Source organism: Cebidichthys violaceus, unplaced genomic scaffold (genome assembly GCF_023349555.1).
Source record: "Cebidichthys violaceus isolate CVI_PGR_0920_01 unplaced genomic scaffold, fCebVio1.0.p SCAF_23, whole genome shotgun sequence".
In the NCBI taxonomy this organism is placed as follows: domain Eukaryota; kingdom Metazoa; phylum Chordata; class Actinopteri; order Perciformes; family Stichaeidae; genus Cebidichthys; species Cebidichthys violaceus.
This window is the reverse complement of record NW_027176406.1, coordinates 2,543,662-2,561,052: the sequence shown is the minus strand read 5'-3', so window position 1 is coordinate 2,561,052 and position 17,391 is coordinate 2,543,662. Positions and strand designations below refer to the sequence as shown.

Below are 17,391 nucleotides of genomic sequence, written 5' to 3'. Positions count from 1 at the left end.
TTTGATTTTTTGTAAATCACTACAACATAAAGCATTGTTTATCCTATATGATAATATAGGAGATGTAGCAGTAAGAGATCTGTGTCCTCCATCCAGTTTGAAAGGTTATTCCTTTGTGTGTGCCTGGCCAATACAGCAGCAGAGTCTGTAAGCCATCTAAACTCTCACCAGATTTCACTTTACTGTGTTAAAACAACCAAGTGATGTGTGTTGAAGTACAAGTTATGACACCTATTGCTGTGACTGAAGTCAATTTATCCACAGAGAAGATATATGCACAGTGACAGCTCCACAATGACTACGGCACTGACACCTGCATTAAGTATAAATACCAAAAACAGCTGTGATGTAGTGGAGATGCATGGAGCTGAGACACTTTTGTTTCTCATGTTTGCTGCCAACACGAGCACACACAGAAAAGCTTGCACAGACACAGATGCAGAGCCACAGCCAGTGACACACACACACACACACACACACACCACTGGTTTGTGTTTCCCTCACGCAGCAGACGAGCCGCAGTTATTTAGTCTGCCTCCCAGTTTGTTTGCCCACTGTCTTCTCTCTTTTGTTACTCTGCCTTGGGCTTTGTTTGATGTGAACTGCTGACTGTAGCAAATGACAGTTGCAGCTGGGAGGATGATGAGTGAGGAAGAATAAGGTCACGCCAAGTGACAGAGCATGAAGGTGTCCATGTTGGATAAACAGCAATGTTTCTGCGTTTGTGTTAAAAAAAAAGCTGACTGGTTCTCTCATTCAGTTACCAGAGGACACTGAGAAGTTGTACAAATTAACTTGAACAAGAGTTTTTTCTCAAGTTTGCAAGCATGCCTAGAAGTTCTGGCTCATTTCAGTGTGCTGTGTTATCCACACACAAACACACACACTGAAATATCTGGCCAGACATGCAAACTGTGTCGTCGCCCCCCCCCCCCTTTGGCAGCAAGGCAACAGAACGGCTTGTCCTCTCGAGGTTGGCCTCACTCCACTAACAGGAGGGGGGGGGGTTGAGGCATCAGGAGGGCAGTGATCCATACAGCTAATGGAGGGGAGACCTACTTCTTCCAACAGTTGTAGTGTAGGAACTAAGTGTTTAAGACCAGTTTGCAATGATGTCATACATAAACCTTTCTTCAAAAGGACTGAAATGTCCTACCTCGTAAAATCAGAAACTCCTCTGCTTCCTCTGGTCAAAAAGAGAACAAGAGCTCATTAGTTTGTGGTTGGAGTGGACATTGTGCCTTATGAAGAACCATTGGTGATCAGGCCAATCCCATGGGGAGTTTGTGGTGTACAGTGTGTGAGTCAGGATGTGTGTTTGGGGTGGGGGGAGGGTGCAGAAATAAATTACAGCCCCACTCCTTGAAGGGTTCATCCTCTGCATCTATGAATGTTCTTGGAGGTCACGGCACCTAGCAACAGCCTGGATCAAGTCCTAAAGGAAACATGAGACAACACACAGGCAAACACACACATACACAGTTTATATAGCAGCATGCCTTTTTCTAAACACATCCAGATTAAACTAATTTTGTTGACATGCTATATAATGTTGACCTGGAGTGCAGAGTAAAGTGTGGTATAACAGTTTCACTTTTATTTTTTGCAAGGGTCTGCATGACTGGTTATCTGAGATTAAAACGCTGCTCATCTAGAAGGCGCAACATTATTTATTTGTTGTCTATTCATGACCCTAGTTGCTACCTTTTAGCCAATAAGCATAGTTGTGACTGTGTGGGCTAATGTGAGAAAATAGCAGTTCAATAAAGGAATGTTTACATCACCTTAATGCAAAAATTGGAGCATTAATTTACAAAGGCTATGAATTGGTATATCTACCAATGCAAGAGTGTTGTATGTGCATGATATTCACTTATCACCGATTTTAAAATCTTTTGTCTATCCTGGCTCTCGATCTACTTTCAAATAACCTAAAAAGATAAAATGCCTCGAAGGCTCCACCTCCTTTATAGTCTCTCAAGCAAACCTATTAATAACTATGAATGGCAGAGTTCCATTGTGTGCAGTGTCACATTATCACAGTGTCATGTATGTTTTATATTTCCTGCCACTCTAAATGACGGAACTTTTTTGAACTTTTGAACCAAACTAATTGAAGTGTAAAAAAAATCAAATCAGATAGGTAATTGTGCAGAAGATTAGCTTCCCGTTCATTGTCACTGGTGCCTTGGTTTTCTTGATTCTTGTCTTGAGAGTTCCTGTATACAATAATGTTTCAAGTGTGGAAGATCACAGGATTGCGCAATTATGTTTTAGGGTGGGTTTCCCTGTAAAGACACCCAGATACTCTCAAATTGGACCAAAGGAATAGTCGTTTACTCAGTTGCTCTGTGAAGGGCTGCTGCCCAGATTGAGGTAAAGCAGTGGGCACTTTTTCCATATTCAGTAATTATACTGCTTGTACTGCTAAGAGCCACTCTCAAGGCTGATATCTAAACACAGGAAACAAGAGCGAGGCCGAGCACAGACGCACAGGGCTCGACTCCCTCACAAATAGCAGGCCATTTCCAATGATTCCACAAATCCTTTTGACATGTCCATCTTTCAGTAGTCCTCCGTGGTGAAAATCTAACACACAACTTTACCATGAAATGCACACAAAGATACACGCACCCAGTTTTGCATTCTTAGCTCTGGATGCATGCATGTGCTTCCGTGCGAAAGAACCCTTGAGCACATTTATAAATGCAAGTGCACACAGACTCCTCTAATCCATCACAGGTTCAGATTTTGGCAATGTTTCATCAATTCTGTGTTCAGCGTACTTTCACACAGTCAGCATCCTAAAAATAGCTGAAGGACTTTGGCTCTCTGCCCAGCCTCCCTAACTGTCAATAAGTTATCTCTCTCGCACTCACGCTCCACGTTAAAACCTACAGTAACACAACCATTAACCAGCTCAAACACCACAAGTTAATTGTAAACTGCCTAAAGTGTGTGATGATACTCCAAGTTTCCTTAAAATCAAGGAAAATGAACAGGAATAAGAACGGGCCAACCTGATCGTTCACTGCCTTTAAGAAATCCTTCACTAGAAGTAAGAGGACTCATTGTGCACTGGTGTTTGGGGGAAGCCTATCTGTTTTTGTTGTATTTCCTCTTTGATGTGAAAATACCAGACAACATGAGGGCATATTTCTGCCGTTTGTTTGAGTTGTAAGTTGTTGTGTCTCCTCTGCAATTTTTAGTCTCATCTCTCCTAGTTTATTATCTGCTCTGGTTGACTATCCATTGCCGTCAATCCCCCATGTTTCTCTCTGCCTCTCTGATTCCTGTACAACTCCTCCTTACTTGGCTTTTGATGACGGTTACAGATAACGAGGCTCCTCTTATTTTCATTTCCCCCCATGCTGAGGAATGTCTGCTTTTCAAATGAATTCTGGTGCAGAGCTATGAATAATCGGAATTATGTAACAACATAATAATGAATTTAATGGATGGTCCTGGCATGTCCAAATGCTTGCATTGTAATCTTGTAACAAGAGGCTTAAATCTTTTTAAAGAGTGATTCTTTGATATTTTGAAGTTGCTGCCCACCAACAGCTGCTCTAAACAAACAACCGGGACTTTTAGAAAATCACTTGGAAGGACTATGTCACTGCTTGTGTTTTTTTCCACGGTGTAGTAGAAAAATAGCTTGGTGCTGTAACATGCGGTCAATAATGGATCCATAGTCTAATGTTAGCCAAGACAGATGCCTCAGGTATAGAATATCACTCAGTCTCTTAAAACCTGAGATGCCTCCTTCCAACACAATTATTCATCCATTGCACAAGTTCTGCAGGCAGTTTATGCATTGACAGACTGAGTCAGTGTGCAAGAGTCTGGAGCATTAAGGGTTACTGTAATGAAGCCGGGCGAGAGGGGAAGGGGGAATGCGAGGGGTTAACTGGGGCGAGAGGGTCAGAAGTTGAAGCTGGGAATGTTTTCTCCAGCCTGGCCTTTCCTTGACACAAGCCTGTGTGCCACACAGTCCCCAGGAACAGATGTGCCCACAGGGTTAGAAACAACTCCCTGTGTTGTCCCTGATACTGGTAAACACTGCTCCTGAGGAACAGTAAGAAAAGGAAGACCAAAGTTTCTGGACAATGTAACGATGGGAACTCAGCTGTGTGCTGAACAATCTTTTTTATTAATCTTGTAACAAGAGTCTCCCGTGTGTGCAGGTAAAAGCAGATCTTTCCAATTTATTTATAATTAATTTAATTAGATGAATCTTCCATCATCATTTCTTCCCTTTTCAGCATATAAAGCCTGTCCGTCACAAACGATCCACATCCACAGCTGGATGTTTCACAGTGGGAACTTCAGGTCAAGTGGTGCAGTAAAGGGCTCCACAGCAGCCCTATCCCATTACGCGGGCCAACAGCCGTCAAACAGCAGTCCTCTGTTCACTAACCCAAAGCCTAAATCTCTGCTGGACCCTAAACACACTGGGCTGGTGGTAAAGGGGGTGGTGGCACGGCAGGAATCAGAATCACAGAATCAGAACCGTTTATTTGCCACGGTATGTTGCACATACAAGGAATTTGACATGGTGGGTGGTGCATGACATTAAACAATCAATACAGTGCAACAAATAGAAACATATTGAAATTTACAATAAAATATAAAATATAGTGCATAAACAAACAGATAACAGTACTTTAAACAAGTACAATGTAAGGGTAATGTAAAAGTGTCAAATGTATTTAAATATAGAATTTGCTGGGGAGTGTACCGGTAGGAAATTGTCCTGGGGATGAGAGAGCCAGTGGGGGTGCCGGGCTTTGTTGATGAACCCAACCGCAGATGGGAAAAAACTGTTCATGTGGCGTAAGGTCTTGGTCCTGGACCGCAGCCTCCTGCCAGATGGAAGGGGCTCGAACAGTTTATGTCCAGGGTGAGAGGGGTCGGCTACAATCTTTCTTGTAGGTTGAGGGTTAAGTCCAACGCTGTACACAGCGGGGAGGAAATCCTGTCTGAGTCTTGGGTGAGGGGTCGCCGGAGGTTAGTTCCTATCCTAAATCCTTAGTTTGGGGTTGTCAGATAAACTCTGACCTTGGACCGGTCTACTGAAGAGTAACTTGTGTAGATCACCAAAGACAGAGCAGCTGTCTTGAACTGACACAGAGCTTGTTATTGATTTCTATAGTATGTTCCAGCAGACCACATTGGAGGCCCAGTTTCAAATATAACCTCAAACGCAGAAATGCCACAGCACTATTCAAACATATCAAAAGATGTGATCAATCATCACAAGAAAGAAAAACAAAACACACAGCCACCCAAATGTGAACCATGCAGGGAGCTCCTCGGCAGACTACATTTCATATCCCTCTCTGTTGACAATCAATCTGGTTCACCAACATAAGAGTGTGGCTGCATTGTGGGCTGCAGTGAAACAGGATCCTGCAGGAAGAAATTCAAAGGGGAAAGAGTGAGAGACACAGAGAGAGAGAGAGAAAGGAGGGAACAGTGCACTGCTCGGTTCTGTCTCTGATCAAGTTGACATGTGCAACTTGTGTCTACTCTACGTCTCCGTTGGAAACCCCACACGCCATTTTCAGCAAGCAGTGTTGTGAGGAGTGGCAGGCAGGATGTGGGTAGGACCAGCCAGAGATTAAAAAAAAAAAGAGAAAAGTTGCATTAACACCGCAGTTAAGATATCAAAAGCGAAAGAGTAATGTCAACTTCTTTAATTTGCAAGAAATATAACCTTATTCCTACTGTTTCACTCGTTGGAGATATTTGGCCGGATTTCACAGCTTCACCACATCCAGCATCCACATCTCATCATGTTATAAGCCTTCAAATAACTATTCTTGTATTCCAGATTCACACTTTCCTCTCATGTGGCTTGAGTCTATCCAGCCTGGTTTGTGTTCTGGGAGCCCAACCAAATCATTTGCCCTTCTCCTGATCTGGTGCCTCAACCTGACACACTGTATCAGGTTATCTTGCGTGTATCCAAATGTGTGTGTGTGTGTTAATGGAGAGTCATGTGTCATCTCCTGGAAAGAGGGGAGGAGAAGGACAGAGGAGGGGGAAGAGGAAGACAGTGAACAAGACTGAAAGACTAGGGGAGAGTTTATAAGAGAAACTAGGAGAATATCATTTGTTGTTTCTTTTCTCGATAAATGATGAAAAGGCAATCGCAGACGGTATTTGGGTGATGGTTTCTACTGCTTTTTTAGGATTGTACTGCTGATATGCTATTTGTACTGACTACAGCTCTTTCAGAAACCATGTGGAGGGAGGGGTTTTCTCTTTTTTCACTTTACTAGCGTGGGCTGAGGGAGTGAGCTCTAAAAATAAAACATATGTTCCTCCAGGTCTGTGGAAGCAGGGGCCCCCAGCGTATTGTTTTGGGATATGGGGGAGGACAGGGAGGATTCGGCCTAGAGAGAGATACTGCAGAGTGGATACAGGCAGAGGAGGCAGGGTGGCTGTACTTTCAAGAAAAGAGTTTAGAAAAAATGATCTCTTGCATATGAATATGTGCAAGCTCTTTTGTAATGTATACATGTCAAAAGAAAAGGAAACTTAAATGAAGTAAATTATATTCAGTGGTGCAGATAGCCTTCTCTCCTCTCCTGTAACCATTGGAGGTTGAAATGTGGGCCAGTGCGATTGTTACTTGAAAGTGTCTGAGTGTGGCTCAGATGGGGTGAGGGGCGGTCAGGATTACTGTCCATAATGCTGAGTACACCCCAGCTGAAAAGGTGCAGCCATGAGGCTTCTTATTGATTTACAAAGCCCTCAGGGAACAAGTAGGGACAAGGGTTAAAAGTATCTGAAGGGGCACTGTGCTTATGCATGCAGACGGCAAAAACATATAGTGTTTGTGTGTGTGTGTGTGTGTGTGTGTGTGTGTGTGTGTGTGTTTTGTGGGGATAAGTGAATCAGAAGAGCGTATCCATCAAGCTAAAGTGGGAGGACCAGCAGCTAAGAGCTCTTTTCGGTGAGGAACGAGTTAAAGCCAGCTGACTGAGATGTGTGTGGGGGAGTTAGCACAGAGCAGAAAAGGGGAAATGAAGGGATATTAAGGGAGAAATAAGTATGAGCGCCGAGGGGGCTGCATATACAAGGGTTTGGATATATCACGTGTCTGGATTTAGCACCAGTCCTCCTACCTCCTACTGCCGTATCTTTGTAGACTGTTCAGCAAAGTGAAAGAGGAATGAGTGGGGGAGGAGTGTGTGCATGCATGTGTCTGTATTTGAAAGAAAAAAAGTAAAGTATGAGAAAGAATAAGATATGCAGAAAAAATAAAGAGAGAGCGTGAAAGAGCTGTAACCAAATACTGAAGTCAATTAGTGATATTGTGACACGATCATATCTGATCTCCCCTTCCAATAAAGTTTGTTTTAAGTCAGCCAGTCATGCTGTACTGTTCACTCACTACTGATGTATATTGATTTAAAGTAAGTAAGCAAAGTATAGTAGGCTGTAACACTTTATTTACCATGCACAATATCTGACAGTAAAAGTGAATATTTATAGTGATATAGTAGTGGAAAGTAACTAAATACATTACTCAAGTACTCTAATACACAATTAACAAATACACATGTGATCAACAAGTAAAGTAATCAGCTACTGCATTGAAGCACTGAGCCAATAGCACAATAATGAAATAACACTAACAGGGGACATTCTGCATAAAAATACTCCTTCATATTTTCAAACTTCTAAGTGAAACATCATTTTTAATGCAGGTTTTACTTGTAATCAAGTGTACTATTGCTACTTTTATTTAAATAAATGATATCAATACTTCTACATAATATTAATACTTAATTAATAATACTTAATACACTATGAAGTGCAATAAAGTGATTTTTTTTTGTCTTCATTTTTATTGTATAAAATTAAATTAAAATAACTCCCTGTGTGAATACTACATCAGTGGTTAAAAACATATTCTTATTAATGAGCACTACAGACAGTCGTGTCTATGAATATCAGGTGTTCCGGGTGATATCTTACTAACGTCTACTGTAATAAAGGACATGTGACGCTTTGTCAGTGTGAAGGGGGCGTGTCATTCCGAGGAGTGTCTGTGCTCAGCCAATCACAGTTTAAACGTGAGGTTGGGGGGCGTGGTCTCTCCTCCCACACTGTCCTGTCCCAGCTGCAGCACGCTTTTGTTCAAGCTCAGAAGTCAGACAGTCGGTCCTTTACAGAGGTGCGCGTTTTACGTTTCTCACCAAATGCATTTATAAAACGCTTACATCAGCATCGTCGCGTTTGTCAGGCGCCTTCAACTTGATGCATTTTTAACCCATAGTGGCGGTTTTGGAAACTGAATTTGTTTTCGGTGTACTTTGGCCGTGTGAAGTTGTTCAAACAGAGACAGCAAAGGTGTCCTGAGCGAGGGAGTCCTGGGGTGGATTTAACTTGAACCGGTTCTCTGTTGGTTTTGCTGGAGTAAGACTGCTGTCATGTACAGTTCCTAGACTATCTTTGACAGACAGGAGAGAGTAAGCTTATGCTACCCTTCATTCTCCTCGCTGGATATCTATGGAGAGGTTGTCCTGTATGCTCTCGCGCAGCTCTTGGAGTTACTTGCGGCCGAGACAACACGGTGAATGTTGAATTCACCGACCTGGATAGCAGAAGACGACACACTTAACCTCATTTGAATGCCTTTGCAAGGAGTTTGCTGGTTTCTGTGCTGCAGGCAGGGCTTCAGTTTGCTCGGACGAGACTATGGGGAGAAAGAGGAGGAAGAGTCTTTTGAATTGCGCAACAAGGAGGACTTGACTCCCAATGGACGGGTAAAGAAAAAAATCTCCACCTGCACTAGACTACAACTCCTGTGCATGAATACATTAGCGACTCAGTTCATAGCATAGTTGTATTGAATGTATACATTTGAAATTATAAATAATGGCGGTAAAACTTCCCTGTACAACTTTCACATTATACCTTGAACTTTTTCTAAAGCGGGTTCAACTTTAGGATCATAATTTCAGTTTTGTGCAAACGGATGTGGTTTCCATTCTTAATATGAATGATAACTTTTGAAAATTAAATATGTATTGGAACTTAAAGGTTTTATAAGAAATGCAAACTGTGTTCATAAGATATTGTTTTTTCTGCAGTTATTTTCTGCCAATATTTTGAAGTTGCAAGCTACAGTGTTCGCATGTTGGTTGTTAAGTTAGTTTGTGAGAGTTATGAACTTGTTAAATACTAGCCTTTATTACTGATGCAGGACAGAGAATGTGCTGCTGCTGCTGGCCAGCTTGACGTTTAAGTTTGCACAGTTTTGGAGGCTTGGGCAACATTGAGCAATCACACACGCACGCACGCACGCACGCACGCACTCACTCACACACACACACACACACACACACACACACACACACACACACACACACACACACACACACACACACACACACACACACTGATGCAAGCTGTAAAAAACCCAGTGTGTTGAAGTGATCCTGTCTGTTTGGCCTCCGTCCGCTCAATTGCAAATAAGACTGCGGCCTTGTCTTCTCTGCAATGCTAGTCATCTGATCAGGCACAGAGAGTTCAGCATTGTCCACCCACTTGTGAGGGGGCATTGTTGCCTTCAATTGAGGTAGGCTCCATCTGTATGACCCAACGTACAGATCTATATGTACAGTGTCTGTAAAAAATCCACCCTTTAAATATTTATTGGAGCCGTGTGCTTTTGCCTCACATAAGACTCACTCTTTATAAGGGGAATGTTGGCATTTCAATGTGCATTATGGGTTACATGGTGTCATGGGTCTAGGTATTCTACACTAAAAGCAAGGCCTTGTAGATGAAAGTAATAGCAGCTGGGGCCATAACTTGAATAGCCTGCTTATCTATTTACTGGCCCTTTTTTCTGCTTGCAACCAACCAGTGCGACACCGCAGAGATTTGCATGAAAACTTTGGGAACAGATCCATTTTACACAGTTATTGCCTCAACAGAAATCTAACCGTACCAGCAGCCACCAGATAAGAGAAGCATCTGTTGCTCAGGGGTATCCAGAGAGGTGATGGTGTGTAGCACTCTTCTTCTTGGCAAACATCCCTGTCTTGGTCGTAATGTACCATCTGCCTGGCAATTGGCGGTCAAAGGAACCAAACTGTGCTCCATATTCCCGATCAATATGAGATCATAGTAACATGTGGAGACGCCTGATGGCCTTTTAAAGTGAGACACCGAGATCTCCTTTTCCTGTAACTTTCCTGGATACCTGATCCCGGGTTAAAATTCCACTTTTGTTCCTTCTGCAAGCATTATGCTTGGTGGCTTTGGTTTAACATTGGTTTATTGAATTGTTGATGTGTTGTTTGGAGGAGAGTGAGGCTCTGAGAGATTATGACGATTGAGGGATGGCGTTCTGGCCTGCCTTTAGCATCTCTAGAAGATGAGTCCCATATGATGCTGCTGCATTTTAACGGTTATTCCTGAGGCCAGTTCAAATTTCTGAACTGGTTTAATTTCTTGCTCTATCATTGTTGGCATTGCTTATGTATGACAATTCAAAACTGGTTCTATTGATTTCTTGCTTGTAAATATTCATAAATATGAAATTGACTTAAAAAGCTATAAAATATTAGTCTGCCTGTCTTAATGTGATTGATATATTTCCCTTTGAGGAACAGTCTTTTAGTAGCTATCACGAGGTTAGGCCTGTTCAGATTATCATATTACTTCTCAATAAAAGGAACCACTTTATTGACTTATTGTTTGCCTAGTAACCAGCAAACTGCACTTTTGGATCAACAAGTCTTTTTTTGTGTTTTAAGTCCACCCAGGTGTTCTTAAGTTATTGATTATTGATTCCATGATGCTTACAGGTAATCAATCCACTTCCTCAAATCCTTTTTCCTTTTGATCTGTGTCACAGGTTCATGCTGGGTATTGTAATTATATGTCAATAGTTCACGCTGAGCCAATAATTAAAACCACAGCTGAACCATTCTAAGCAAAGCCAATATCATCAGCTGACCCACTTCTTAAACAACTCAATTTGTTACATACCTCACAAGCCCCTCCCCTCAAAATATATACGTATCCAACTCATACTGTTTGGCTTTCCATGGTGGCAACGGAGGAGGTGGGGCGTAGGGTTGAAGTTGGTCTACAATGAGTCCCAGGGAAAGCCCCTCAAGGCTGCGTCCCATCGTTTAACCAGAGATCTTCATTTCTGAAGCCAAATTTTCAGAGAGCAGGTCAGACCGCCCTGGGTGTATGTGTGTGTCTCTTTTGGGCTTTGTAACATTGAAATACCCCATTTAGTAGGCCTCTTTCCAGCTCCTGCCAGGGTTGACCACAGTAACCCACAGGTCTGGTGGAGTCTCCCTCGCTCAAGACATCCAAAACCTTTACCACCATCTCCTGCGTTGTTCTCCAACAAGCTGCCAGAGAATGCCACGATGCGTAGCATCCACAGCACCCAAGCCATAGACAACACCTTATTCTTTGCCAGGACTCTTTCTCACTGAGGTTGGAATCATGAGTCAGTGCTGACGTTCGTGTAGGCTTGGCCCTCAAGAGCACAGGGCCATGTCAGAACCATTTCACTGCATGTTTACAGTCCTCATTCAAAGAAACTGCTCTCTAACAGCTGCCCAAACAGTCAAACTGAGCTGAATGCCTCCAGTGTTGGGACAGCAAGGAACTTATTTTAGGACAGGACATCCGTCATTCTCTCTTCTTTCCATGTTTCCACTGAAACTTTATTCAGTTCTTATCCAACGTTAAGTCACGTTAACCAATAAACTACCACCGCCTGAGTGTTGAGGCCTGCACAGTTGTAAGTGTGGGCATGAGTGCTGCACTGCATCCTGTTTCTTGGAACAAATGGGCACAGTCCGGCCTTTTTGGAGCGGGTCCTGTTAAACGTCGCTACTGCCCTCTGTCTTCAGAGGTGTCACGGTACGCTGGTTTATATTTGGTTTCCGTTGCGTCTCTGCCTCACCACCTCCAGGCCACACATCTGGTCTTCAGGCCGACACTGGCTGAGCCCAAGCATTTCCTCCCGGTTACTCAGCCTCTCAGGAGAGCTGAAGGGGGAGAGAGAGAGAGAGAGTAGATGGGGGTGGGGGCGAGCGAGAGCGGAAGTCGGCCACGGAACGAACACATCACGGCATCTTTCCCTCTTTCCCTCCATGCTCTGCTCTAGTCTGGAGTGATTCATCCTGTTCCCGTCCAAAGGGAAAGCTTTTGCCAGGGCTCTGCATCGCACGCTATCCTTGTTCCTCATTCCACAGCCCATTAACTCTATTGGAAAGCTATTTTTCTTTAAATCGGCACGTATTATGGAGACTTATTCAAAATATTCTAACTTGATCTCCTTGACCCATTAGTTTATTGATCCTCTGATTCGTTTATACCATGGAATTACAGCTTTGCAGTCGTTGATGTGATTATTATTGATTTGTAGTTTTCAGTCATGGCTGCCTGTCTGAATGTTCTTCTCTGGGGCTGTAGGCTTGGTTAAATCATTTATGGTTAAGGGAGCATTACCACGAACACACTCTTCCATTCACAAGGCGCTTTCTGGCGCTCTTCAGTTATTCTTGCCTGTCTGGTTTGACATTTACAGTAGGCTACTTCACCCTAAGTTAAACATTAGTCAAATCTCATTCCATCTGCCTTATAAGTAACACAGACTCCATAGTAGCCTTTACATTTGCAGTTCATGTTTCTTTGATATTTTTGAGCAATCCCAAAAGAAGCAGTAGACTTTGTCTGCAGGGCAAGGGCTATACTTAGACTGGTTTGCCCAGTAGTAAAGTGTGGTGTGTGAACTGTAAGGGGCCCAGAGCTGACCTGGATAGAGTTTCAGGTAGGCCAACACCCCTGTGCTGGGCTGGGGCAGACACAGGAGCTGGCTCAAGGCTGTGGCTCACAGAGACAACAAGTGAGGACACACACTGCTGCCCTGCACACCAGGGATTCTGTCCAAATTGCACACAGGCAAGCTCTGATGTTTGATGGGGTTTTCCAAGGTCAGGTTGGGAATCCAGGGGCCTGAGCGCCGTGAAACACCCTTTCCTGTCCTCTGCTTAACAGGGGAGCCTTTGAATGAAAAGTGAATTGTTCCACCCATGAAATTAGATTTGTACGTGTCTGTCAGTGGCAGCCCCATTTGTAGTCTGTGGAAGCGCTAAACCCAGTTTCCATACAAAACTGACGCCCAAGAGAGAGAATGCGATTTGATACGAGCAGCTGGCTTACAGTCCAGATCATTTCTCGAACACTTATCTCGTAATATGTTTAAGACTTGTGTCTGTGTTCATCACATAATCAACATTAATACACCATCATTTTTACCTCGCAAAGTGCTGTTTGTATACAATCCAGGGGCTGTTTTTCTTTCCTGCTTGTTTTCATCAAGCTAAAGCCAACTTGTGACATTATATATACATATATATAACATGTGGATAGAAAAGATGAAGGCAACAGTTCCTGTTAGGAGTGAAATCTCAAAGACTAGGGTTATTTTTAGGTTCACAACCTTCTCAGAGACATGACTTGACTGAGTAAAAGCCTTTTGGGGTTTGCTGGTCGGGGTTGCACGCAGCTATTACACAAATGATTCCTCTGTTCCCCACTCCTATATTAAATGAGCCTGTTTTGAAGGCCATAATTCTCCCCACCAGCTCACCCCTTGCAAGTGAAAGCCAAGCATTGCAGGAACAGAGCAGCTATGTGCTGAGACTGCCAGGAACGGCTGCACGCTCTACTGTAACATGGCCACTGAAGGCAAACTATTGAGGGATCACTCCAACCTGTTGACTAGTTCTAAGGACAGACTGCTGTTCGTGTTGCATTATCGTCTATTTACCCTATTCTCTCTCTTCTGTTGACAGGGTCCAGCTGAAGTGACTGTTTCTCAACCAACTCCCACAGCCAATGGAACAAATGGGTAAGGAGAAAAAGAAACAGATTTTTTTTTTAACCTGAATTTTGGGAAGTAATAGTTCCTTATTTTGTTCATATACTTCCTCTGAGTGCCGGGGAGTTCTGTATCACCCGGCAGGCACATGTGTAAGTACAGGCTAATCACTTGATTTTTCACTTCATCTGCACTGTGTGTTTCCTCTCACAGGGCTCTCCTCATGTGTCTAGTCATGCCACATGTGCCTAACCACAAATCCACCGCTACGCTAACATGTGTGCACATACAAGCGTTGCAGACTCGCACGTATAGTTACAGTCATTTGAGCTCGCTCAGATGATGTTTCCCAGCTGCAGTGGTACTTTGATTGCTTATGGATTATGCCGCTGTCAGTTTTCACTCATTAACTTCTTGACTGTTTGATTTGCCATTCAAAGGTTGGCTCGGCTGCTTGCGGGCCACATTGGCCAATCATATGTCGATCTTCAACCTAGAATGTTGTGATCGATTATAGGTTAACTCTGTCCGGCTTCCAGATTGACAAATTCAATCACTTTGTTAGCTAGAAGTATGTATACTCAAACTGCTCGTTACAAGGAACCACCATGCGTCTCGTGAATAATGAAATTCAAATGGTCATGTGGTTGACAAGTGAATGCTGGTGCCAATGAAGTGAGTGATTCATGGAGGGCTAGATCCAGACTATTAGTGCAGGGCTGTGATCTCAGACAGTGATGTAGCCAGGCTCTGCTCCTCTCTGTCGCTGGCATCATGCCCTTATCGTTCCCCCCCTCCCCACTTCCCTCATCTGCAATCTCTCCTGTACATCTGCCGACTCACAGGCAATGAGTCACAAAGCTCGACTTGTGGGACTATCACACACACACAACATATGAATAGACAAGGGTCTGCAACAATACTCAGCAAGAGAAGAGCTGCATCAGGACGTGGGCAAGGGAGCAGAAGATGTGACATTTTGTCGCTGCATCTCGAGGCTTGAGGGAAAGAAGGAAGAAGGGAGGCAGGCATACGGACAGGGTGACTCAGTCCTACCTCAGCACCACTCCTAGAAGAGGTGTGGCTCGGATGTGTGTCACTTCTACATTATAGTGGAGGTGGCCCCGGGCCACATGGCCTAATTAACTACTGGTTTTGAAGGGAGTGTGTTAAACGTCTGGCTATAATTATCACACTGAGTGCAGAGATTAAAGAGTGTAATGCGTGGTCATTACCTGGCCAATGACTGGCCACGCCCAGAAGTTCAGCTGTACGGAGGGAAAGCCAGGCTCTGACAAGTCGGGTATTGTGACGTAGCAAATGGTTCCATATCCTTTCATCTTCAGTCTCATGTAACAGACAGAGCAGCTCTGGTTTACTTTCTTTTATTGAGCTATTGCATTGGACTGTCCGGAAGGTGACATTAATCTCAACTATTAGTTTGAATAACGGCCCAGCTGTGATGGTGATGAATTGGAGGGATTCATGTTTATCCTACTAGACTGAGGTTAATATGGTAATGCTTGGATAATTCATCGTGCTGCCAGCATGATGTGGTTAGGGAGGGAGCTGGGCCGGCTTCTGTTAATACAGAGTGGTGGGTACGGACACATGCGAGTGTGAGCCATTTCAGGGCTCACCCAGAATACCTAGTTATAACCGAGTATCACCAATGTATTTTGTATACAGTATGCTCACATTGTGTCAGGTTCAATTTTGAACCTACCATAATTTGTCTATGTTATGCATTTTCAGGCTTCTAACAGGATTTGTATTACATAGATATAGCTACAGGGCGCATGCACAGGCAACTCTATTCATTATTTTTCCTCATATAATAAGAGTTATTACACATAGACGCATGTGATCAAAACATATAGCTGTCACTGAAAAAAGTGAAAGAGAGCATGCTAGTGTCCATTTTCAGGTGGAAATTTTTGTCAATTTATTTTTTTATCTTTTACAAGATATACTTTTATCATTGGGATAACTGACAATGGACTCCAATAGCTTCGAGAGATTGGACTTGGCTTTAATAAGTAACCCGACATGGTTCTGCAGGGATACATTCTGTCATTTGTGAATCCAGGAACTGCAACGTGAAGTTTGAAATGAGCCAAATTAAATGATTGGACGGGATTTTTACAGCCAGAGATACCAGATATTTTTCTTCTTTTTGTCAAGGCATTTGAATTATTGATTGTTGGCGGGTTGTAAAAGAGAATTTAAACAAATGTAAGAAAAATGTTTTTACTGTGCCTTACTGCAGACACAAATCTGGAGAGGCCTGTTTTTCAAACTATAATATTAGTTTGGCCTATGTCAGGAGTCCTGTAATAGATATGTGGTGTGTTTGCTGTGACCTCTCGCAGTCGCAGGCAGCTTACTGAGGGTGTGGGTGATGGACATATCTCTGCAGGCGGCACGTGGTCTCTCCTGTCTCTCTCAGTCAGCACAAAGTGCCAAGCAGCTTGCTCCCTCCTGCTGTGCTCACACTCAAATCTGTCTTACATCATCACTATTTTTCAATCCCTGCTTTCCTGACTCCTAAGTTCCTTCTCATAGCTGGGGCAAAGAACAGAGCACTAACTGTACCAGAAAGAACGTAGACACTTGAGAACTTCTCCATCTCCCTTTCTCACCATTTGCTCCGCCCTCTTTCACATTAGCCCCCCTTCAGCTTTGACATCTGTATACAGACTTTTCTTTTTTTTTGGTGTGGCTGCCAGGCTGCAATGTTTGAAAGAGACCAATGTTTCAGAATATATTTCATGTGTGTGAATTTACGTGTGTGTGTGTGAGAGTGAGTGTGTGCATGCATGAACCATGTGAATGTTTGCGTGAAAAGCTTAGAAGTGGGGCTCTGGTAATTGCCTGTCTGACTGTCTGTCGGCCTGTCCGTCAACCATCCAGTCATCACAAACTGGCCGTGTTTACAACACCAGCAAATATAAAAAGTTTGAATTCACCAAGTCACACCATCAGAGTGACTTCAAACTAATAAGTTAAGACTTCCTGTCACAGACACGCCCCCCCCCCCCTCCTTTTTTCAAAACATTACTTTTTTCCCCCTCTCCCCTCTGCCTCGTCCAGAGTTTCTTGGCAGTGGTTTTGAGTAAACAGCGTATTTTTAGCTGGGAGGTCATATAGGCCCAGTCTTAATCACCACATTCCCATTTTCCCACCAGCACAGCTTCAGCCAGAGGCCCATTGAATGTGGGGGAGGGGATCAAGACTTCTGCAAAGAGAAACTGGTTATTTGGTGCTACACTATGACCCACTGTATTTTAATGAAGGTCATCTCATATAGTGTTATTTATCCTCAGTGCTTTTTTCAGATGTCTAATAAACTGTGTAACTTGATATATGACTGTCATTTGTTATATGAGCCTGGACATCAACGGGGTTTTGCTGTCCAGGCTCATCAATCCCTGGTGAGGTTTAAGGTCATTTGTTCAAATGCCTTTTGGACCAGACGTTTCATCCATCACATACATCTCAAAGTATTT

At 43.3% G+C, this 17,391-nt stretch overlaps 1 protein-coding gene across 1 annotated transcript in view; it reads left to right on the top strand.

The window, feature by feature from the left end:
- The first annotated feature begins 8,172 nt into the window (after positions 1-8,172).
- plekhh3 (pleckstrin homology, MyTH4 and FERM domain containing H3) overlaps positions 8,173-17,391 on the top strand; it is a 31,215-nt gene continuing 21,996 nt past the window's right edge. Inside the window, exons 1-2 of the mRNA XM_068718321.1 lie at positions 8,173-8,783; positions 13,857-13,912. Coding sequence (XP_068574422.1) covers positions 8,649-8,783; positions 13,857-13,912 — 191 coding nt within the window. The 5' untranslated portion in view covers positions 8,173-8,648. The remainder of the gene's footprint in view (positions 8,784-13,856; positions 13,913-17,391) is intronic.